This window comes from Periplaneta americana, chromosome 2 (assembly GCF_040183065.1).
Source record: "Periplaneta americana isolate PAMFEO1 chromosome 2, P.americana_PAMFEO1_priV1, whole genome shotgun sequence".
Taxonomy (NCBI): Eukaryota; Metazoa; Arthropoda; class Insecta; order Blattodea; family Blattidae; genus Periplaneta; species Periplaneta americana.
In genome coordinates this window covers 75,470,020-75,496,470 of record NC_091118.1, presented here as the reverse complement: position 1 = coordinate 75,496,470, position 26,451 = coordinate 75,470,020, and the positions used below count along the sequence as shown (strand labels likewise).

The 26,451-nt window shown below is 34.5% G+C and overlaps 1 protein-coding gene across 3 annotated transcripts in view; it reads left to right on the top strand.

Moving 5' to 3' along the window:
• Window positions 1-26,451, top strand: part of LOC138694346 (uncharacterized) — a 233,884-nt gene that overhangs the window by 207,153 nt on the left and 280 nt on the right. For all 3 annotated transcript variants that reach the window (XM_069817975.1, XM_069817976.1, XM_069817977.1), the window contains one exon: window positions 399-26,451. This exon is cut by the window's right edge and continues 280 nt beyond it. In XM_069817975.1, coding sequence (XP_069674076.1) covers window positions 399-1,075 — 677 coding nt within the window. In that variant the 3' untranslated portion in view covers window positions 1,076-26,451. The remainder of the gene's footprint in view (window positions 1-398) is intronic.

Here is a 26,451-nt window from a genome sequence, read left to right as displayed (position 1 = left end):
TTATTTTTTAAAGATGCTTTCCTTGTGTTTAATTTCGTATTGGCAAATAATGTTTTGTACGTGAACTTCAATGGTTTGGAACATTTCTTTGCAGAGGACATTGTCATAATAGCATAATATGCTGAGTTTGTTCTACTTCTAAACTATGTATTCTAAATGTATAATAGCACACATCTGAGCGGAACCACCATTGTTTGGAGACATAACAGTATCTGCAGATCATGTCATGAAACTGTAAAGGCCTGTAAGAAATAAAGCAGGAAAAGTGTAAGAAATGGGATGCAATAGACCTTGAAATATCTCAGTCTGATGAATACAGTGGGGAACTAATACATATGACAAGATTGCTATATGCATTGCTTTGTGTTAATGTCTGTTAATATTTGTGTTTATTTCAGATCCAAAGCTTAAAATGTCTGCTGTAGTTAAGCTTGCTAAATGTGATGAATTGAAGAAAGCGGGCCATACTATGTTTGAATGTACTTCTGGACGAAAAGGAGCTGCCAGGAATAATGTATCTCTGTCCCCTCTGCACGAATCCTCTTCATTTATTAATGAATTACGAGTCCGTCTCCCTCTGACGAGTGATGTTGAGGCGTCTGTAAAAAGTATTGCCTGTAATTTTCCCCCAAAGCCTCCGAAAGTGAAGTGGAATGGCTCATCACAGTCTTCTCTTGTTAAATCACCACTAGTTTTAAAGGATGAAACTCTAGAGGACTCTGATTTTGGTACAAAGTCTGAACAGCCACACATGTCACCTCTCCTCCAAACACAACAGAATGTCACTACTACTCTGAAGAACCACCAAGCCACTCTGTTGGCAAGTAGCAAGCACACTCATAAGCATGTAGGCACTAGCCATACAGAAGACGCATGTGAAGAGCCACTGACTGACATAAATGCACTACAGCAAGTGGTGAAGATGTTAAATGTGTCACAACGGACTGTTGCTACACAAGTGGAGGAAACAAAAGGCATATTAGAAGGCTCAGAAGAAATTGCGGGCGAGCATGGGAAGAAACATTCTTTTCTTATTGCTGCTCTGCAAAGGATAATGTTACAGTTGGAGAAATGAAGTTGTCATACCTTTTTGCTTTTGTACATACATGAATCTCTGTTATTTCCTTCTTTATTTACAATTTCTCTCTTGTAACTCTGGCTTCTGATACAGTGTATATGACTAGACAGTTATTTTTTTAACAGAATTATGTAGTGACATTTCTCAAATATCTACATATTTTTAATAATGAAATGTAGATACCGGGTATAACTAAGGTTAGTTTATTTGAAAATACAAAGAAACCATCTATATTTATTTTTGATTTCATTACAATGAAATATTAAACTGTATTACAGTTCCTAACATCAGGTTTCAATGTCATGTTATTTATTACTGTACTGTGTCACTTATTTTATTATGTTGTCTTGAGGTCGAATTGTCCAAACTTCACTGTCACAGCTGGAATTAATCTTGTCAGAATGTTGTATAATTGAATCTTGTATGTTTTTTTTTTTACTTTTGTAACTGGAAAAACTTGGTTAATGTTTGTCAATGCTTTATTATACTTTAGATTTTCTTTAAGTTATGCATACATGTTTGAATCTAAATTCTATAATTCTGGTCCAATTGCTTTGAAAATTTTCAGGGATAATAGTGTGGTTTTACTAGATGGATCAACAACAACGAAATTTCAAAATCATTTTTGGTAGACTCCAAAAAATTGTTGAAAAAAATTCAATTAAATTTTGTAATGCTGTAGCGATCATAAAAATGGTATCTCAAAATTTCTTTTGTCAAACTATTGTTTTCACCTAAGCAATGATGTGAATCACAGATATCTGATTTATGTAACATATTTAAGAAGTTATGATTTTTTTAAAATAAAAAATTAAATGAAATTTTTCTACAACTGAATTTCAGTTTGAACCCCTACAAAATTTGTATTCATTCATCTTATTATATTTTGGTTAACATCATTGCCCATTTAACTAGCTTTAAATTGGTGTGTGGGATTTTATTGTAACTCAAATTTAAATATGGTTTTTTCTTGTGATCAAGTAAGCAAAAACGATGAAAATTTTAATTTCTAGGGGAAAAAAAAAGGAAAGAGTTTTCCAAGCAAATTAAATAATATGCTAATCTTAATTGTAGTGTTAAAATTCTGCTGAGCAAGTGGGACCGTCAATTTGTTGTCTCTGATCCTGTTAATTTTTTTCCTCCCTCAGAGGTACAGTCTCCTCTGTTTCTGATCGAGGTCCTCTGCAGAAAACTCTTCCATAACCATCACCTGTCAGCTGAGATGACCCCTGCAGAGGTGTTGTTGTTGTTTTCTAATGCCAGGCGTTTGACAATAGTCATTTGACCTCTTGCACTCCAATATTTTTCAAAGATATTATCATGACCAGCCACTGAAGCACAGATCTTGCAGAGGTGTATTTACCTGGATTTATCCCCAGTTTCTTCAGGACTTCTAATTCCACTTCATTTCCAGAATTGAAGTGATACATTGCGTCCATCACTCCAAATTCTTGTGAAGCATTGAATTTGATGAAAATTTGATTGTGTGCAAGTAGATGGCTGGCCTTTTTTATTACGTTGATTGCCGTAAAAATTATGCCTCCTCTTTCTACTATTACGTAATAAAATTACGTTGTTTTGAACCCATTATAATAAACACAGCAAATCACAGGAAAAAAAAAAAAAAAAAAAACTTGTAACCCCACAAACTGTAAACAAAATTGTTATATGTAGCACTGTGCCACACCCCTCCACGTGCACACAGTTGAGCGCAGTGGCATTTAATTTTTAATTAAACCCACGTCAGTATGAATTTTCATATAAACTATACAGTTTTGGAAACTAGAAGAATGAGGTTATTTTATAACATTTTTTTAAACTTTCAACAAAAATCATTATTTTCAACATCTGTGCATACCTGAATATATCACACTCTTCTATTTTCACTAAAAAATCTCTTGCATATGACAACCAATAGAAGATCACTGTGCGGTGTTGTAATATTTCAGGCTTTTGTGAGAGAGTGACGTCTTGTACGAAAGAGATGGTAGACCGGAATGAAAGGGAAGAGATATTTTCCCACTTAATTAAACATTTATCATATCGTAGTTCCTATGATAATTGCACTGTAATTTTTATTATTATTATTATTATTATTATTATTATTATTATTATTGTTATTATTATTATTATTATTATTATTATTATTATTATTATTATACATCAATGTCTAAGAAAAGCATAGAAAAAAGTTCGAAATCAAAATCTGTTTTGAAAAGAGAGAGAAAAATAGTAACTTCCAAGTGATCTGTTTAAAAGTTGGTAACCGGCAAACTTTCATATTTTTCACTTTAGGTGAGGTGGGGAAGAGGGTCAAAGTGAGAGAAATGTTGAGAAAGCATGGTAGTTACTTGTAAAAGTTGACACTATTAAAAATCTTTACTGGTTTCCAAGTTACACTAGGTTAAACAAACATTTTCGTTTGTCTGTTAAAAGAGAAAAAATGCTGAAATGAAAAAGAAAATTGTAAACTCTAAACATCAATTGTCATACATGGCTGTTACCTTGAAACAAAATCTTTTGTGTCTCTTTTATCACTACTACTTGCTTTACTGAGCAGCATGGTGTAACAGAAATAGTCCTTCACACAAACAAGGAATGACTTGCTTCTGGTGCAACATATAAAACTGAGGAAGAATCATAAGTGTGTGTGTGTTTTCTTATAACTACGTGTCTTGAGTGATGCAGGCATTCTAAACAATTGAACTCTTGTTCCAGAATGTGTTAAGTTCGAACACTTACCTTTAACCTCCTGAGTCCTGAAAGTATAGTATACTATACTATTCTTCATACATGATTATGATATACGCTGTACGTGCAGAGATCTGAGGTATAGTCTAATATACCTTCATTTGTGCCCTAACTGTAACCTGCTGAATTTATTCAGCATTTTCCCTCATGTCAGTGACTTTTTTTAAGTATAAAATTACATTGAACTTTAAAAATAAAACAACAAATCAGGACTAGGAGGTTATAATAATTGTGCAAAGGGAACGTTTTGACCTAAAATTACCTCCTATTCCCCCGGGTGTATGTAGAAATTCATTCTCTTTATACCTGGCAAGCTACTGAATTTCAGAATTAAATAAATTCCCGAACTTCAATATCCCCTTTGATAGCAAAACTTATTTATTATTAGGCAATGCTGCATTCCTCTGATTCATGGGAGCTGTGAAGCCATTGAAGGTCATATGCAGGAGATTTCTGCAGAAAGTAGGTATGTTAGGAAGTAGTCTAAATATTTAAAGAAATTAACATGTACCAGTATGAAATGCCAATACAGATCTTAACAATAGTCAAAAACCTCATGATTTCCATTGTCACTGAAGTGTGGTTTCATGTTGGTGAGGTGAAAGAATTATCAGAGTCTTAAGAGGCCATATTTCATAGTGTGTTGTGTAATTAATGTGTATGCTTTTAAAATGATGTTATTATTTGATGTGCTCCAGATTGATTTGCACATTCTAATAGTAGTAATTACAAAGTAGTTTGAAGATTTCTTCACCTGTCTAATCATTCAGAAACTTGATTATTTATAAAGCTATTTAACATCAAACAGAAGAAAAAACTGTATGTAACTGGTGACTTAACTGTCACTTACTGGTATCACTTTTAATGATGCTAGTCCTTTGTACCACTGGTCCATGCCCTGACCTTGAGTTTCTCTACTCACTAACAACTGTAGAAATAGATTTCTAAGGAGAGGATAATATGAAAAGTTCTCGGAATGAAATAAAAAGTAATGTAGGTACCTCATTTTTTTTAATTTTTTTTTTTCACTGTAGTCTCCCTGGTACACTAATGCACTTGGTCCATCGATGTTCCAACGCCTTTATTCCATCTCGAAAATTAGATTCCTCCAGGCCGCAAAATACTCGTCAACTCTAGCTATCAGTTCTTAGTTTGAAGAGAATCTCCATCCACCAAGGAAAATTTTGAGCTTAGGGAAGAGATGGAAGTCTGATGAAGCCGTATCAGACGAATAAGGTGGGTGTAGCAACAATTCGTACCTCAGTTCATGTATTTTTGCCATGGCAACGACACATTTTCTTGATGGAACAGGACTTTCCTTGCTAAACCTGGCCTTTTTTCGCGTATCTTTTGCTATAGTTGGTCCAGGAGGTTAACATAGTATTGTCCTATAATTGTTTGACCAGTGGGTTCGCATCCCAGAAAACAGATGCCATGACCTATCTAGCTGACAGTATTGCCTTTGCTTTCTTTGGGGTGAAGAATCAACATGTTTCCACTGCTTTGAGTGTTGTTTTGTATAGTAGTGGACCCATGTCTCATCTGTGGTCACAAACCAGCTCAAAAAAATCTTGTTGGTTTTTCTGAAAACGGGCCAAATATTGTTCAGACATTTGCATTCTGACGCATTTTTGATCCTGTGTTAACAGTCGCGGCACCCATCTAGCAGATAATTTTTTCATACCCATTTCCTCAATTAAAATGTGATATGCCTGTTCAGATGACATCCCTACAGCTTCAGCAATTTCTCGCACTTTCAGTCAGTGATCCTCCAAGACCATTTCGTGCACTTTTGCAATAATTTCTGGGGTGGTGACACATCTTGGCTGACCACTATGCGGATCATCTTGTAAGCTCACCTGACAAAATTTGAACTCGTTGGTACACTTGGCAACAGTTGAATATGAAGGAGCAGAGTCCCAGTCCCTCAGTGTGTTCTGAAACTCTGCATGAATTTCATTTACTTTCATACCTTTTTTTACGAGTACTTTATCACTGCTTAAATCTCGGTTTTTTTTCCATCTTTACAAATCACTACACAGGAACAATAGAGAGGCGTCTGCACCACAAAACTCTACCCAGAGCACTGATGCGCCATGTGTTTACTCATGAAAGATGACTAATAATTATGCAAGAACCGGGTTGTGCTAGTGGTGACCTCTATTGGTGATTCCGAGAACTTCACAAAACCCTCGTAAGAGAAATTATGAAATAACAAATATTGAAAAGGTACAAGGAATATTGGCTTCAACATGTAAAAAAGAGTGGAATGCTCCAGATTACCTATGTAGATTTTTTTACTACATACCACGAGGAAAGAGATCCATTGTAAGATCTCACTAATGGTGGTTTGGAACTGTAACAGATCAGTCAGTCTATTATTTGAAAGGATTATCTTCTCTTCATGATTGACCAGAAGTGTTTGGTCAGACTAAGATCAGGAGAGTTCCTGGAAAATTAAGGACGTGGATTTGATCCCTCTAAATAGTTTATAACCTTCTTGAATTTGTGGCATGATGCAAAATCTTGCTGAAAAATCATATTTCCAACAGGCCACCCTTTTGTCAGAGTCGAAACGATACTCTTCTTCACAACTGCAATATATACGAGGTCAGACAATTTAAAAACAGGACTGGTTTTAAAAATGTGGTTAATTTCCAGAAGCTTACAATTTAACTCTTGTTCCCTTCAGTGTACTCCCCTTCCCTGTCTACACACTGCTGCATGCGTATCTTCCATTATTCATAACAACGCTGCAGCTCATCAACCCCCAACGCTTTCAGTAGTTGCCGCCTCTTCAATGGACAGAAAATGGGCTCTCTTCGCCCTGGGGAAGAGAAAGAAGTCACAGGAGGCAAAATCTGGCGAATATGAAGGATGTTCAAGCACTGGAATGCGTTTATTGGCTAGTAACTTCTTCACCGAAAGAGTGTTGTGAGCGGGTACATTGTCCTGATGCAGCATCCACGTGTTATTCTTCCAAGGATCCGGCCACTTCTTCTTCACTCGTTCTCTCAGCCTTGTCAAATCCTCGATATAATAATGCTAGATTACAGTCTGACCCTCAGGCACCCATTCAACCATGACAACACCCCTGATGTCAAAGAAAACAATTAGCATTGCCTTGAATTTTGACCCAGATGTTCATCATCTTCCACTTTCTCCCAAACCTCACTAAAGCTTTTGTGCCACTCGTGAATGTGACATTAAATTAGCCCCATACACCTGCTTTAATAATTGAATGCACTCCATTGGGGATTTTCCTAGTTTCACAAGAAATTTTAGATTAACACACTGTTCAATCTTTTCACTAGGCATTATTTTGGCAAAATAGCAATGCAACATCCACTTCAAACCACTGTCAATGACAAACTAAGTTGAATAGCGAGATGAACCAACCCCTGCTGCATTGCAGAACCTTCAAGATTCATAACTTTCACTAGCAATCTGCACCCCTCCCTTTCACTCTTGATGAGAGTGGAGCAGTCCCATTTTTTAATTGTCTGACCTCGTATTTCTAAATTTATCATACCAATCCTTTATCATTGAACTACCTCAGAAATTTTCTATAGGTGCTTCACACCTGGTCAATGAACTTCGAAGAAAGAAAGACTTTCTCTAATTTGACTTCGTAATCCTACACTCACCCACTTCACAGCATTTTCTGAAAATGTTCTCCACACCAGCATGTAATCTTAACTGGCCCACATTAAAAGTATAAATTTAAATGAATGCGTTTCTAGTGGCCTTTGAGGTAAATTTTTCTGCTGATACTATCTCTCAATTCTTGTAAAGTGTGGGAATTGTACTTAAATACTTCCCTTTAAATTTCCCCATAGGTAGAAATTACAAAATGTGATACGAGGTGAGTAATTTCCATTTCAATTTAACTTTGCTTCTATTAGTGTTCAGTGTTGCCTTTTTCTCTCCCCCCTCCCCCAAAACACTTTTTTTTTTTTTTTTTATAATTGTGTATAGTGATGCTGTTGAAAATGGCATTATCAGAAATTTTAAATGAAACCCTTTTTGTTGATGTTCTGATCCACAACTCAGTTTCATATAAATATTATACAGTAAAATGTCGTTATAACGAACATCAGTGTAACGAAATATTATTCAGTATTAGGAAATTATTTTATGTCTCCTACCTTTTTCCCCATGTTAAAAGTATTTCAATTTAATGAATCTCGTTTTTAAGAAAAAAAAATTAGTATAACGAAATGAAAATGTCGCTCACTTGCCAAAAAAATCTACCTTTTGAACGAAAAATATTTTAAATATAGAGTAGGCTACAATTCGTTAGCAAGTAGGGATATATTTTATAATAATATTGAAATATTGCATAGTGATTACGTGGTCATTACAGATCTAGCTTACGTAGTATGTCTACTATGATGCAGATGTCTTTGAATGTTATGTTAATTTTTTCATGCAGTTACCTTGTTCTCCTCATTTAATTTTCTTCTACCAATCACAGCTCACTAATCTCGCAACATGGTGCCTCCAATTACAAGTATGGCTTACTGAGCAACATGGCAAAGTGCTTCACAAAAATTTAATTTTGTACTTTTCCCCTGCCTTTTTTTAAATTTTCTTATCCAAATTCAATGTAAATTCAGCTTTCTATTTCATTTAAAGATATTTTCCAGACCTAAATGGAAAATATGCGGAATTTACAGTGTAAGTAGAAGTAAATGAACAAGTATGTGTTTTTTTTTTAAAGAAAACAAAGTATTTCGATATAACGAAGTAATTTCAGAGATCCATAGGATTTCAATATACTGGTATTTCACTGTACGTAGTCCTCTGATAAAGATCTGTATGAAGGTAAACGTTAATCGATCATAAGTGATTCTTAATGAAAGGGCAGATAGTATCTGCTCTTAGTAGACAATTGTTGCTGTTTTTGTTTAGAACCATCGTACAAACTTCTTTAGCCTGTCAAAATAATATGTTAGTGCATTTTATTGGTCTAATTACGTGTATTATGCATCACACTAAATATAATTACTTATTTATCTAGGATTCAGCTATATAATTGTTTTTGTGTGAAAATAAAAGCGTTAGTCTCCAGGTTTACAACTCTTAAGTGATTCTTGGCAACTTCTATGAACTTTTTTTTAATCTCTGTCTTTAAACTTTTGTGTACACTTGACAATGCCAAACTGCTGAACCTGCTGTGATCAATAGAACTTTTCAATCAGGTTTTCATGGACGAAGTATATTGTAAAATTAACAATCCAATCACTGCAACGTGAATTGCAGTTTAATATTATAAATAATTCCGTTTTTCTTTTTTGTAAAATGAAAAATCATGACTGTGAGCTTGTATTCACTCACCTAAATTATCATTCTGCTGAACGAAATGTTGCTGGAAGAGTCGAGGCAATGTTAATTGCTGTAGCTATGGATGGAAAGAAAGTAGCATCAGATTCACTGCTATTCATCAGATAACTGAAATTAAATTGAGGCCTTCTGCTTCTCTGTTTGATTTGTCCTTGCCAAATCTGGTACCATGACTGAGACTCTTGTGCAAAATTATCCAGTGTATTTCCATAGGCCTCAATAGCATAGTTTACAGCTTTATCAAAATCCATAGAGTTTAAATTTCTAATCCTTTTGGAATGCAAAAGAAATAATGAAAAACATTTTCGTTTCTGATCTGAAAACCTTTCCTACATTGATGTTATTAGTGAATCAAGGTAAGGAATAATACTTACGATAACACCAGACTAGCACATGTAGCATTATCAATTATCATTATAAATCATTGATTCAGTGATGTATGTAAATGAATTAGCATTAGAAAAATGTCACATGATGGATTTAAGAATCTTACTTCTCAGATACTGCATTTGCAATCACTAACAGTTCCCTGCAGGCATGTGTTCTAACCATTTCTGTACTGTTACTTATGGTGAGGGGCGGACGCAGGATTTTTTTTCGGGGAAGGATTTGAGGAGATAGTAAAAATGGAGTAGTGAGAAATAAGTTTATATACTCACAATTTGTTTGCGAGTCACAAACATTTACAAGTTGGCCTGAGTAGTGTAGTCAGTATAGCCTTCTGTGCTCGAAGTTGCGGGTACTACCCCAACCCAGCTTGATGGCATTTAAGTGCGACAGGCCTCATATCAGTTGGTTTAATGGCATGTAAAAGAAGTCCTGAGGTAAAAAATTCCGGCACACTGGCGACGCTGATATAACCTCGGCAATTGCGTGCGTTGTTAAATAAGCCATAATTTTTTAATTTTAACATTTACAATGACTGCAATGCAAAAACAATGACAGAATGACATTTACAGAAAAAGGTGACAAGGCTTCTTAGACACTTCATCCAGTACTTCATGAGCTTTTACTTCTACATTTTTATGTATATACATCAAGGCCAGTCCATTTAATCTGTCTGCTCTCATCGTGCTCCTCAAGTAAGTCTTCAAACACTGCAATGTTGAGAACGACCGTTCTGGTGTTGCTGTAGTTACAGGCAACATGCAGAAAAGTTTCAGTGCCTTGCGAGTGCAGGGAAAAATAATTTCATTGCATCTGTTCAAAGATGATATAAAAACAGTAGGTATTAGGTGAAGATTTTTCTGATCAAGGAAATTTCTTCTCCACATCATCAATTCATTGAAGAAAGACTCTGGTGATGCATCAATATCATTGGGCCACTGATTTACTATAGCCTCAACAGCAGTTTCTAAATCTTCATCTGATGCTCGCACTATGTTTTTAGGCAGAAAAGTTTGTATGGACTTTAGGATTCCCTTATGATTTAAAAACCTGTCCTTGAGCTGACTAATGAGATAGTCTAAGAAGAGAAGGAAAATTACAAGCCTAAAATACTCTTCATGACTCTCTGTCTTGAAGTAAGAACTCTATGTTTGTCTTCCTGCAGTTCTTGAAATTTAATATTTTAGCAAAGAGAATTTACGTGGAAAACTCATTAATTCCTATGTAAATTTACAAATTAATATTATTTTTGTTTCTTGTTTCGTATTTTTCTCAAACTTTCGGGAGGGGATATATCCCCTTAATCCCCCCCCCCTTGCATCCGCCCCTGCGTATGGTGACCAGATTTTCAAATTCCAAAATCAGGAGGACACCTCGAAAAGTGAGGTAGTAAATGAATGGTGAACATTTCATATGAATTACTTGAGAAATATAAATATGCAATAAAATGAACAGTATTACAATAAAAACACATTTCAATACATGGATACAATAACATAAAACACAAAAACAACATATTATACATATTAAAATCGATTGTTTGTGTCGAATAGGTCAGTCCAGAAGGAAGTCAATTGTTGCTTTCGTCTTGAGAATGGCTGCTTATCAACTACATGTCAAATGACTCTCATGGTGGTTAGGTTACCCCACTACATAGAGAGTTCCTATGCAGACTAACCCCAGGTAGTCATGTCCATCGGCTAAATGACAGTAGTGCGGAGTGTCTGTCCTGAGGAAGCTAGGGGGTAAAAGATAGAGTAGGACCAATCTGCATAGGTAAGCATGTGGAGACCTGTCCATACACTGGTGTATGACCACTCGGCACTTGCCAAGAGATTGATGTTATTAGGTAGAAGTTTGAGTGGAACCAGCCAGCATAAAAACTCTCCGTATATCCTACTATATAGTATATCTGTGGGTTATCCCTGTTGAGGAGAAAGGAGAAGTGTTTTTCCCAACATTCCATTGGGATCTCCGTGACAGTGATGGTTAACTTACTTCCAAGGGCAAGAAAGAGCTCTGTTAGTGCCTTTTGAGCTTAGGCTTTTCCTTGTTCTGTCAAATTGGTTCCCTTGGTCTTTAGCAGTCTTTTTTTTTTATATTATTTCCTTTTCTCTAAATAGAGTTTTAGATTTGCATCAGAGATGGCTGTTTGTGCTCTGTGCAAGTGTTTCATCGTTTCTTTTCTTTGTTTGTTTGTAGCACTCAGCATTAATCCAAGGTTTGATGGTTCTTTGTCTCTGGGGAATGAGTGATGATTTTATATAGTTCTATATTCTTTTCAAAGCAGGATCTAGTTTACCTATTTTAGAAGGGCTGAAGCTTCATCAGTTGCATATTTTCCAGTTTTCAGTTGTATTCTCTCCAGCTTACTTGAGACTGGAAAAGTTTACTGTTTTTTGCTAGTCTTTCTGATTTGTTAATGTAATTGTTGATTCTATCGGTAGATGTTTTCTTAGAACCGTAACTGATGATGAGAGATTCTTTGTTGTCGTATGAGTCATATGAAAATGCAATCTTGTAGTGTCAGGCTACTTAATCATAAAATATCTCCAGTCCAACCACATTGTGTTGGAATACTGTTGCCAGCTTCTGTCATTGGCTACCACCCATATTCAATTAAATTTCGAAATGAATCAGATATACTACCAACACCAGTAGTGGCAACTAACTGACTCTATTGCCAATTTACAGTTCATCTTCTTTAAAATCATTATTATAAATCTAGAAAAATTAAATTAGGATAAGTCATAACATTCTGAAAAAATCCGGGACGAATTGGCATCCCGAAATCCCTTCAGAAACATCTGGGACAAGGGGTCTAAATTCAATACTGTCCCGAAAAAGTCAGGACAGATGGTCACTTACTATTACTACTCTCTCCATAATCATATTCAAGTGGTTATTAGTAACTGATAACTTTTTCAAACCAAATTGTTTCTCTCAACAGCAAATTTCTTGACTAAAAAAATTGTACCAAAATTCTACATAATTATAACAAAAGTCCTCAGCCACCATGGTGTCTAGTGGCTAGAGCATTTATAATCCTGTGGTCCAGGTAACACAGGAGTTTTCTCCAGGAGCTCTGGTTCCTATCTGACATCCCAAAAATCTCCATAATTACCTCATCACGTGTGTAGCATAGACCAGCCTCCTATATGCACCTGGGTAATGACTTTGTTGGTAAATTGGTTTACATAACTGGTTTCATATGGGTGAATGACGAACACTCAAGTACCTGCCATTAGTAACAAAAAAATAATAAATAACAAAAGTCCTTCATTCTACTCTCTAAAATGATTACTTAAAAGTAAATTTTAGTTCATCCAGAAGTGATATGATGAAAATATTACTAAAGACAAGAAGATAATTTTAAATAATCCTGAAGTAATACCCGAAGAATGACGGAAATTTATGGTTGCAATGTTCATACTATGGAGAGTCCATCATCACTGGATAGGAATTTACAACAGAAAATTGTATTTTGTGCCATTCAAATGAAATCTGGGCAATCCCAACAGATGCAGAACCCAAGTCATGCGCATTATCATCCATCAAAAATATTAGAGTGCAAAAAAACCAATGACTTCATCATCAAATATTCGGCATTAGAACAACAACAACATTGTTTATCTGAACTTGATACCCACTTGACTTAACAATGCTCTGATTTCCCTTTAAAAGCCAATACATATGTTTTATTATCAAACGACATACCACATGTTTCACGGATTATAGGTTAAAAATGTAACTATTTTATCTGAAGATGTACATATCTTACATAAATAACAGAATAGCTTGGAAAGTTCTGATATGAAGCTATTCTTGAAACTTCTTATTGCAGATGAAGTATAATTGTGTATTATACTCTGTATAATTTTATTTTTACTAGAGGTATATATTTTCATTGTTCTTTCTATTGGGAATGTATTTTTGTGTCAGAATATTTCGTTTATTCTATTCTAACTTAAGTATTTGTGAACTGTATCAGAAGCCAGAAGTGCTAGATTTGTTTGCAGTTTAAAAATATGTTAGCCTGTAATACTCATTTGATATATCTGTGCAGACGAATGTTCCTGGAACTAACCACTGTGAATGACTGCATTTGGTTGCCATAGAAATTTACTGCTGATGCCCTCCTCAAACAACTGCACTCGTATATGAAATGACTAATAGCATTGTACAAAAATAATAATCATAATAGTACTATACAGTCATACAAAGTTGAATGGAGAAATCAGGTTTGGATGCTTAAAGAAATTCCATGAAATTTCAGTTGATAAAAAAAAAAGTCTTTTGCAAAGGTATGGTACCATATTCATGTCTGAACACTTTGTTAAACAACTTTGATGTTAGATTTGATATGCATTCAGCTAATTTGGTTTTACAAAATGGTAGATATAATGTAAATATTCAATGCTGACATAATTGTTTTGTATACCATTATTTTCTCATTAGAGAATCTATTTAGTGCCCAAGTGCTTACAATTTGAATTAATTTTATATGATATCGATAGTGTTGAGCAGCAACTTTGTTTGTAAAAAAAAATGAATAAAATGATTCACTTTATCCTCATAAAAAAAGTCTTTCTGAATATTCTGCATGCAAATGCATCTTATGTCAAGGCATTTATGCAAACCTTACAAGAAGATATTTATATTACCCTCTTATGTAAGTAATCTGTATGTTATATATTAAAATGTTTTTTCGATCTCCTGTAAAATTGAATATTTTGATTTACAAGGTCGCTGATCAACACTGTCGATATTTCATAATGACATTGATCTAGTTTTGAATCTACGCAAAATAAAGAACATACACATATGCAACGTTTTGTCTTCTTTACGTCTACTATAATTTACGAAATGGTTCCATGACAATTTTATGTATCAGTTTGCCTCTTGTTTTACATTGTTTCATAAGTATGCCTACATATTATGTGTACACTGGTATGTATTTCAAAATGTGTTACTTAGCCCTCTTTATTTTATATTTTGCTGGAAAGTGTTACTGTTTGATATAAAAAATAAGGAAGATCTGTTTACTGTGTTACTACAGAATATTGCTTTACAATAGATTAATATATTTTTTTATACACAAAATATGTTATAGTAAATAATTCATGGTATGAATGCTGATAGTTTTCTAAAACGGAATTGCTAATTTAAATATTATATGCCATAAAAATATCCAATAAAAAGTTTATTTATTCAGGTGATAATTGAATTTCATATTCAAAGTATATATCTAGCTTTCATATTTAATTGCTTCAATAAGACTTCAGCATCAACATTCTTTTCCTTCTTTACGTTCATTGGAACATTCAGCAGTTTTTTTATCTTTAGGTTTTCAATCCATTGCTACTTCTATAGTCTTGTTCTCATTATGTGCTCTTTCCAGTTTTATCTACAATCTAACTTTGGATACTTAAGAGTTTAATCATTCCATTATAAATATTTGTGATGTAGTATGTCATTCATAACATTTCGAGTTTTGTGGTAAAATTTTATAACCCACATTTTATCACAAAGTGATATTAGTTGTACTACTGATTTTATTATCACCAGTAACTATTTTGTGTGCCAAAATAAAGTTTGCCTCAATCAGGCAGTGAATGGCAAGAGTTGTGCCCGACTAGATAATCATTCACAAGCTTACAAAACAAGGAAAAATATATATTTTTTTTTTTAGTTGGTTATTTGACGCTGTATCAGCTACTAGGTTATTTAGCATCGATGGGATTGGTGATAGCGAGATGGTATTTTGACAAGATGAGGCTGAAGATTCTCCATAGATTACCTGACATTCACCTTATGGTTGGGGAAAATCTCGAAAAAAACCCAGCCAGGTAATCATCCCAAGCGGGAATCGAATCCATACCCGAGTGCAACTTCAGATCGACAAGGAAACGCCTCAGCCGACTGAGCTATTCCAGTGGCTAGAAAAAATATTATAGTCATAATTTTCAACATGGTTACTGTAAATAAGGAAAGATTTGGATATAGGAAAGAAGTAACTTATACAATATTTGGGATATCAACTTTTTTTCCATTTATTTCGAAATGCTGCATACATAACACAACTCTTATGTAAGATATGAATTTAAAAAACAAACAGGTACGTATCCTACACAAATGCCTAACTTTAACAATTTTGTGTCAAATATTTAATACCATCTTATACAAGAGGGTGGAAGCGCATTATCTAGCAAAATTTATAAGCTTGTACTTGCTTTTTGGGAAAAGGAAATTGTAACAGAACAATGGAAGAAGTCCATATTTGTACCTATTGTTAAGGAGGAAAAGACTACTGTAGTAACTTTCGAGGAATATCACTTTTGTTGATGTCGTACAAAATTTTGTCCAATATTCTTTTCAGAAGATTAACTCCTTATGTAGATGAAATTATTGGGAATCATCAGTGTGGTTTTAGACATAATAGATCGACTATTGATCAGTTTTTTGTATTTGACAGATGTTGGAAAAAAAAAATGGGAGTATAAGGGTACAGTACATCAGTTATTCATAGATTTCAAAAAGACATATGATTTGGTTGAGAGAGAAGTTTTATATAATATTCTTATTGAATTTGGTATTCCCAAGAAACTATTTTGATTAATTAAAATGTATCTTAGTTAAATGTACAACAGAGTCGGCATAGGCCACTTTCTGTTAGATGCTTTTGCTATTCACTGCAGACTAAAGCAAGGAGATGCACTGTCACCTCTACTTTTTAATTTTGCTCTAGAATATGCCATTAGGAAAATCAAGGATAACACGTAGGGTTTGGAATTGAACGGGTTATGTCAGCTGCTTGTCTACGTGGATGAATCTAGAAATGCATATAGAGTGTTAGCTGGAAGACCTGAGGGGGAAAAGATTTTTGGAGAGGCCGAGACATAGATGGGAGGATAGTATTAAAATGAATTTGAGGGAGGTGGGATATGATGGTAGTGACTGGATTAATCTTGCTCAGGACAGGGACCAATGGCGGGCTTATGTGAGGGTGACAGTGAACCTCCAGGTTCCTTAAAAGCCATTTGTAAGCGAATAAGTATTATTATTGTTTATTTATACTGGTGGCATTAAGGCCATAGGGCCTTTTTAAGGTACAGATATGTAGAGTTTACAGCAAAAAGAATGGGCTACCAACAATTTATAAGTTCCATTTACTGTACATGTTCGTCTCGTCAAAGCCATAGTTCATCAGGTGACACATAATTACACCATTTGAATTTGTATTTTTGTTTAAGAGTGTGGAATACGGTGGTGTATGCAGAATTTTGTCAAGGGGGGTGTCATCAAAATTATTTACAATTTCATTACTGATATTTTAAATATTGTGTATTATTATTATTATTTTTATTATTATTATTATTATTATTATTAGGCCTATTATTATTAGTAGTAGTAGTATTAGTATTAGTATTAAAAACATGAACTTTCAAATACAGAAACGTTAAAGGAACATTTCACAATAAAGTCAGAACTCAAACTAACGAACAGGTTAATACCACTCTTAAAATGAGTTTAAAATCAACAATGCACAATATTTAATATCGCACTGCACAATTGTCAAAATAACCTTTTCAATATGTTTCACAACAATTTAGGTTTCATGTTGTGTCGGCTTCATTTTATTACAAGGTTGATACTAGGTGATAGGTCTGTATAATAAAAATAGCATTGTTATAATTTGAACGTGCCATAGCACCAAGCACAGGGATTATGTTCAAGGAGGGGCAGAAGGACTATGTCTTATGACGATGCAGATTTTGTTACTCTGACAGTGAAAAATTAGACGGGAAAATGATTGAGTGAAGAAATATTCAAATCTAAATATGTATATATTTGTTTTTATTTTTCTTTTTTGCCATATTCTTATCAAGAATTATCATCAGCAATTAAGATCTTACAAACAAGAAAGCCCCTGAGGAAGATAAAATCCACAATGAGTTCATCAAGTACCTTGGAGTTAAAACTCGAAAAACAGTCCTCCTTTGGTTTAACAAGATCTGGATGACAGGCATGATTCCAGCTCAATGGAAAAAGGCAGTCATTATACCAATCCTTAAAGAGGGTAAGGATCCCTCATGTATTAGGAACTACAGACCTATCTCCCTAAAAATGGTCAATAGAAGGCTAAACTGGTACTGGAAAACCTTCATCATCTTGGTAAACGAGCAGGCTGGCTTTCGTATACACAGATCACAAGTCAATAAGTTACAAAACTTAGTCAACATGTTAAGGATGCTCTGGGCAGGAAACACATTATAACAGCAATATTTTCCACACCTGTGGAGTAACGGTTAGCGCGTCTAGCCGCGAAACCAGGTGGCCCGGATTCGATTCCCGGTCGGGGAAAGTTACCTGGTTGAGGTTTTTTCCGGGGTTTTCCCTCAACCCAATATGAGCAGATGCTGGGTAACTTTCGGTGTTGGACCCCGGGACTCATTTCACCGGCATTATCACCTTCATCTCATTCAGACGCTAAATAACCTAAGCTGTTGATAAAGCGTCGTAAAATAACCTACTAAAATAAAAACAGCAATATTTGTTGATTTTAGCAGTGCTTTATACTCAATCTGGAAGGAAAATCTGATTCTCAAGTTAATTGAGTCCTAACATGATCTCATAGAATTCTTCACTCGAGAAAGATCGTGCAAAATCAGGTATGGCAATCAGTTTTCAAAATGCAAACTCCTCCAAACTGATGTACCCCAATTTGCTGCTTCCAGTTGCACCCTATTTAATTGCTATGCGAACGACTTGATCCCAGTACTCAGTATAGTTCCCAGTGTCAGTAGCCTCTTATATGCAGATGACTTAGTCTTCTGGGTGGAAACTCCAAAATAGAAAGCACAGTCTAAAACTGAAAACAGCCTGAACTCAGCCTTGCACAAACTCGAGAAATGTTGTCACTCTAATAACATGACTGTCAACCTTTCAAAAACCAAGTTCCAGTCTTTCTCTCTTTCTCGTCAAAGTATCGACCCTCAGTTAACATATGAAAATCACCTCACTCAGATAATTTTACGTATCTCAGAGTTACCTTTGCCAATAAATTATCTTGGAAACCACAAGTATTAAGGATAAAAGATCAAGCTTCCAAACGTTTAACATACTGAAACTTCTTCTCCTTCTTCTTCTTCTGGCATGATAGCTCTGGGTGAGCTTTAGCCTGCTTCACGACATTCCTCCAGTTCCCTCGGTCTAATGCAGCGTTCCTCCATCCTCTAACATTCAGAATTCTCAAGTCTGTTTTGACTTCGTCTTTCCAGTGGTTACGTGATATACCTTTTAGTCGCCTTCCCGTCATGCTCGACTTATAAATGCGCTTAGGCATTCGAAAGTATTTTGAACTGTATATACTTTATTATTGTGAGCTCCTCATTATGTCAGCAGAGTCCACATTCAAGCATTACATTTAATCACTGGGGGAGTAAAATCTATCTCCATTGATAGTATGCTCCTGCTTACAGGCATTAACCACTTCGTCAAGTTATAGACGAAAAAGCTAATTATGCTATACAAAAATGAATCAGGAGCAGAGAGACATACTGGGGCAGCTATAACATGACGGAGAGACATCTAAAGACACAAGGAAGATTTATCCAACATGTTGCTACAATAAAAGAAAGCCTGGCCATACTCCATCTCCCTCAACCTTTAATGCAACTAAAAAATTTGACTAACTGTAAACAAACTTTAAATAAAACTATCAACTCCTACGGATGTTGTTAAATGTGGTTGTATCATTTCTAAAAGTATGAAGAAATATCATCTCCTAGTAATGAACCAAACAGATTTGAAACCATGGCCTACTACTTTTTCTAACAACAGATTTCCATTCATTACAGTTAGGACATAATATTGCGATACCAATTGACTGGGGCAAGTTTCAAATGTATAAATTGTGTGGAATGAATTTGTAATGGAGTACACATTGTCAGGTGTGAATTGGTTCTGTGACAGCCTTGTATACAGTTTGTCTCCATTCTTTTATCTATATATATATATATATATATATATATATATATACCTTTCTCGCTATCTTCCCCTTTTAATGGCTCTCAATCTTTTAAGTCATGTAACCATCTCTTCCACATCTTTTTTCTTATCATTTTAACCAGGTTGACATTTTCATTTTTATTACATTTAATAGCTACATACTGTTTTGCATAAAAATAACATTACTAATTTTAGTCTTACAGTAACATAAATGAATTGAAATGAAACTCTTATAGCCTCCTGAGTCGTGAGAGTATAATACAGTATACTATACCATACTTCATACATGATTATGATATAAGATGTATGTGCAGAGACCCGAAGTATAGTATAATATACCTGAATTTGTGCCCTAACTGTAACCTACACAAATTTTTCAGCATTTTTCCTCATGTCAGTGACTTTTTTTTTAAGTGTAGAATCGTATTGAACTTTAAAATAAAACAACAAATGTCTCAGGAGAATGTAGTACACCCCAAAATAATTCTGGAGACAGCAAGTAATGCATAGAACTTTATGAGACACATTAATATTATATTCATTTAAGAGTGCTGCGATTTGTACTATTTGTTGCTCCTAGCAGATTTCAATAGTAGTTTCTAATTTTTTAACTTGTATACAAATTCTAAGCAAATTGTATGTTCATATTGCTGAAAAGTTCTGCTTTGATCAAATCAATAGAACACCTTGTTCCTAACATTAGTCCACTATAAAGTAATATGAGAAAAAAACCCTCTCCACAAATTCCCATCCACTTCAAGTCCAGTCGACCTGGTTGGCAAGTTGGTATAGCGCTGGCCTTCTATACCCAAGGTTGCGGGTTCGATCCCGGGCCAGGTCGATGGCATTTAAGTGTGCTTAAATGCGACAGGCTCATGTCAGTAGATTTACTGGCATGTAAAAGAACTCCTGCGGGACAAAATTCCGGCACATCCAGCGACACTGATATAACCTCTGCAGTTGCGAGCATCGTTAAGTGAAACATAACATTTAAACTTCAAGTCCACACTCTCATTGCGTCTCTCTCCTTCTAAAACTTGTAGTTGTATGTTTTTTAAAACATTATAGCCTACAAACAGAGCATCCAAATTGATATTAACTCCCAGTGCAGTAGCTTTTTTTTTATTTTAGTAGATTATTTTATGATGCTTTATCAACAGCTTAGGTTATTTAGAGTCTGAATAAGATGAAGGTAATAATACTAGTGAAATGAGTCCGGGGTCCAACACCGAAAGTTATCCAGCATTTGCTCATTGTAGGTTGAGGGAAAACCCCGGAAAAAACCTCAATCAGGTAACTTGCCTCGACTGGGAATCGAACCCAGGCCACCTGGTTTCACGGCCAGACGTGCTAATTGTTACTCCACAGGTGTGGACTCCAGTACAGTAGCTGTTCCTTGAATATTTTTCAAATTAATTTGACTTTTCTTTTAATGATAATGATTCAAGTTTCTGTAGAAGTTTTGAGAGAAATCGAAGTTCTTCTGAAGAGGGAGGATAGCATTTTCATAAAACTTGAAAAAAAAAAAAAAAAAAACTTTCTGATGATTTTGAGTCTGCTTTGCTTCTGTTCCCCATGAAGAAAAATATTCAAATTAATTAGAGTCCACACCTGTGGAGTAACAGTTAGTGCGTCTGGCCACAAAACCAGGTGGCCAGGTTCATTCCTGGTTGGGGCAAGTTACCTGATTGAGATTTTTTCCGGGGTTTTCCCTCAACCCAATACGAGCAAATGTTGGGTAATTTTCGGTGCTGGACCCCAGACTCATTTCACCGGCATTATCACCTTCATCTCATTCAAACGCTAAATAACCTAAGTTGTGGGGCGTAGGACAACAAAGTCCGAAATCGGGAGTGTCTAGCAAAAATCGGGATGGGTTACAAGCCCAATTTTAGCATGCAGCAGCTTCTTGAATACTGTGTTCGCCTCTTCATTTCACATGCCAGTATCAACATTTTAAGTTTCCATGGTGATGGATTGAAGTTCTTCCAAACATGCTGCCAGTTTGCCAGTATATAGATATTTATTAATTATACAGAGTGTTAAGAAATAAATGCAGATAAAATTGAACTTTGCTGTAACATCAGTCTATTTGATACTTCATCTATAAATATTAGGTGGAACAATTTATTCCTCATAAGACACTCTTTTTCTGTAGGCTATCTTTTTTAATACAAAATACATAAATGTGTTTACCTTCTATGTAATTTCATATTGTGGTATGCCGATAAGCTATTAATATTTGACTATAATTATTTATTTACTGTGCCACCTTTGCTTATCTTAAAAGTTAATTATTTACATTAACGTTTTCGATACATTTGTATCATCTTCAGATGTAGAGTGGTAAATGAACATTTATGATGAAAACCTTGCCATATGGTGTGGAACTTATTATGATTTTCGGATCTTGCTAATGTGAATTGCTCTAACTTAACCTAATACACATGTTACATTAAGTTAAAATTACTTGCAGTCCATATAAACAATTTAAAAGATTTAAAATGATTTAAAAGTGATATAAGACTATAAATGTAATCAAGATATATAAAACGTTGTAGGACACTTTAAAACACTGTAAGCACTTGTTGGCTATGTTTGCCAGTTTTTAACTTCGTTAGATGGGGCTGCTTCTGTTGATCTTGATTTTAACAACGAACTAAAACAGAGTACTGTTTTATCACTAACATGTCTATATTATTATTAACAATGTGTATTATTAAAGCATTTCATTCGATTTTGGTCAATAGATTGATGTGAAAATCATAGATATATGTTACTATGTATCGGTTTATATATCTTGATTACATTTATAGTCTTATATCACTTTTAAATAATTTTAAATCTTTTAAATTGTTTATATGGACTGCAAGTGATTTTAACTTAATGTAACATGTGTATTAGGTTAAGTTAGAGCAATTCACTTTAGCAAGATCCGAAAATCATAATAAGTTCCACACCATATGGCAAGGTTTTCATCATAAATGTTCATTTAACACTCTACATCTGAAGATGATACAAATGTATTGAAAACGTTCATGTAAATAATTAACTTTTAAGATAAGCAAAGGTGGCACAGTAAATAAATAATTATAGTCTTCTATGTAACATTATTACCATTCATCATTTTCATTCTAATGTTCAAGAAGCAGACTGTGTTAAGATTTAAGCATTTGTTCTTGAGAAGTAGTATGTACTCATCCAGATATGTAAGTGTATGGACAGCCTGTATCTGCACAGTACCTGTACATTTAAGTTATAATAGCTGTAAAAGAAATGTCTTTAAAGGTCAGAGTCTCAGAGTCGCCATGGTGGTCCAGTGGCTAGAGAACTGGAGTCATAATCCTGTGGACCCAGGTTCGATCCCGGCATATCCCAATTTATGACGTGTTTGGCAAACCCAAGATCTTAGATAATGCAGGGTTTTCTCTGGAAGCTCCGATTCCCCTGTGGCATCCGAATGAATCTCCATCATCTCATCGTGGATGTAGCATAGACCAGCCTTCTATGGCGCACCCTGGGTAACAACTCTGATCCGTACAACTGTCTTGGCTTTATGAGTGTTGGATCCAGAAGAGGTCCATACACTTAGGCATGCTTTGACCTTTGTGCTCCTTATATATGTAATGATTGTCCAAGTTCCACAGATGGTCTGGGCGGCATTCATGAATCCGATGCTGATAGGTGGGCCATCCTGCCTCTGTCCCTGATAGACCTACATCCCATTTCTCTGATGAGTAACCTGATAAGTTCCAGGGCCCGAAGCCCCAAGCCTTCCCCATGATCGTCAGCTGACAGGTGGGCCATCCTACCTCAGCCCCTGATAAGTGTCAGGTCCCGTCTGCATACGAATAGCCTGATAAATCCCACAGGCCCGGAGCATCATAAACCTGTACTACCCCCAACACTTCACCTTAGCCTATTTTTACTATTGAGGATGATGGAGGGTGCGGTGGAGTGTGTCTGTGGAATGATAGAAGGAAATGGGAGTAACCCGAGAAAATCTCTGTGACATCTGCTTTGTCCATCATAAATTCCATCACGACCTGGCCAGGAATCGAACCTTGACCACCTGAATGAAAGACAATTGTGCTGGCACTTGAGCCAGAGACGCAGCTCAAGTACCCGCCATTAGACAAAAAAAAATTAGCGAAAAAAACAAAAATGATATGAGAAATAGAAAATGGAAGGAAGGAAGGAAGGAAGGAAGAAAGAAAGAAAGAAAGAAAGAAAGCTAATGATTTGGGTAATTTAAGTCTGAACTTAAATTTGGAATGTACTTTAATTTAAATAAAATAATGTAAATGACAGAATAAAAATGTGTATATGCCTAATCAAGTGGTCAAAAATGTATCATTTCCTACCTCCTTTAGCTGATAACTAGAGCCCGGATGTTTAGGTATTTATAACAGTTAAAATAGGCAGGCAAAAAAGACACAGTAATCTTTGAAAAAGGCATTATAAATTTTAAAAAGGCATAATATAGTTTAGCAATAAATTTAAATTATATCAACGTAACTCACATATTTAGTTCGTGACACATGTTGACTTATAAAATAATTTTTTCCGTGATTAACTATCTTTTCACAAACCTTACATAACAAAATTGTTCCATCGGTTGAAAACATATGGGTGCCAAATTCACTAATGTGAGCATGCAATTTACTTTTCAATGGTTTACTGAATTTAGGCATTCTAGCTAACAGATTGTATACCTTCTGTCACTCGACAATAACTGACTGTTCCTCACTCAAATTTCTTTCTCCTACAATAATAAACACGTGTAGCACAACATTGTAAAAGTAAGATTTGAAAATATGAAAGCAAACAATTGGAAAGGTTACATGACGACTTCTATGAGAACAAGCTTAATATTTAAAAATATAAAGCTGATTGTTGGTACCGAGAAGACATGACAATAGTAACTGTGGATTGTCGTTCATTATTCATATTACACCAATAGTATTAAAGCACGATTATTAGCAGATTAAGCAACGAAATAAATTACTTTTATTTACTATTGTTAGTAAAGTTAGTCATTGTTTCAAATATTTAAATTTCATACACATTACATTACAATTAATTGGAAAATTGCAAATATACAAGAAATAGTGCTTTAAAATGACAAAAAAAGGCATTTATTAGGAAGAAACACCTTAAAAAGACAAAATAGGCAAAATAAAAAATGGCCCTATCACTTTGATTTACTCCAAATCACATTTATATCTATGCAAATAATGATTTACTTCCACCCAGTAAAAAAGGCATTTTGCCAAACATCCGGGCTCTACTGATAACATAATGCCTACAGTAAGCTTACTATATAGGTACATTCAATTCTTCAAATTTAGATTGTTTAGAAATGTTTTTAATACACAGAATTAGTTTTTTGTGGGCAGAATGTTTAATGTATATTTATTACTCTGTTGTATTCATTAACTCTGATTGCTTGCTAAATATAATCCATACTGATTAATGATTATATAAATTGTACTCTTTCATTACTTTTGTCATTGTATTCATATGTATGCAATCTTTTTCTTTGTAAGTTAATATTTGTATATGTATTTTCCTTAGGGTTGATGTTTTTTAAGAAAATATGGGAGACTATGGAATCGACAAAATTTCACCTAGAAAATAGACAATTATTCAGTTAAGTTACTAAAAGCCAACTTTATTCTACATTTCGGTAGCTAGGATTAAATTAAGAATATTTTGATACAGATTTTATCTCACGTAATAATTGAAATCGACTGCAGTTTTCAGCTCTGAGTTGATTAGATATGTGGTGCTCCTGTTTCAAACATTTGTCCAATTGTTCATGAGGTGAAACATCCTCTTTGTATGAGCATTACTACTTGATATGCTTAGAACAAAACCAGTTTTTCTCAATTTATAACTAACATGGTTTAAACATGTGACCCCTAAAACCCATTTCTGGCAAGCATTACGTTCTATAAAGAGTGCATATTGTAATGCATCTCTTGAACAACAAAACTCACCAATCACGGCAAACTCAAATGTTTAAAATAACAACGGTGGAGAATCCATCTGTGCACAACCTCCCTTTATGAATCCATTTTGTTCTTCCCCATAGTATTTGAATAGTGTAAGATGATTTGTTCTTTTAATATGTTTGCATAAATTTTGTAGCCTGAGTAAAGAAAACTTATGCCTCTATAATTTCAGGAATTTCAAATCACCTTTTTTATATGTTGGTATTGTAATTACCTCTTGCCAGGTGCTGAGTAGTTTTCAATCTTGATATATTTTAAGTAATGAGAGAAAAATTTCATAAAATTTCTGCCCTGCATATTGAAATAGTTCTAAGTTTAGTTTGTCTTCTGGTGATTTATTTATTTGCAATTTTTCGAGTGTTTCGAGTTCTTCCAATGTGATATCATCTAGTTCTGTTTCCATTAATACATTTTTGTTATTTTCATATGGAATTGAAGTTTGTGTTATCCAGAGGTCTGAAAAATATTTTAACCATTCTTTTATGGAAATGGGGTTTAACCAAACTGTTCCTCCGGATTTATTACTTGAGTGTTTAAGAATTTTGTAACATTGTGAGTGTGGGCGATATAGATCTGTTTCTAGTTGGCTAAATGTTTCCCCCAGGTTTGTTTTTGTGTTCTTCTGACTTCAAGTTTCTTCTGGTATGCAATTTTGTCTTACAACTTATTCATTGACAAATACTTAATATAGGTACCGATATGCTTTTCTTTTTTAACAAATTATTATTATTATTATTATTATTATTATTATTATTATTATTATTATTATTACTATTACTACTACTATGTATGCCAGGTATAATTCTAGAGGTCATCATTTTTATGCATACTTATCTGTAGGTTGTGAACTTAAAGATCTGA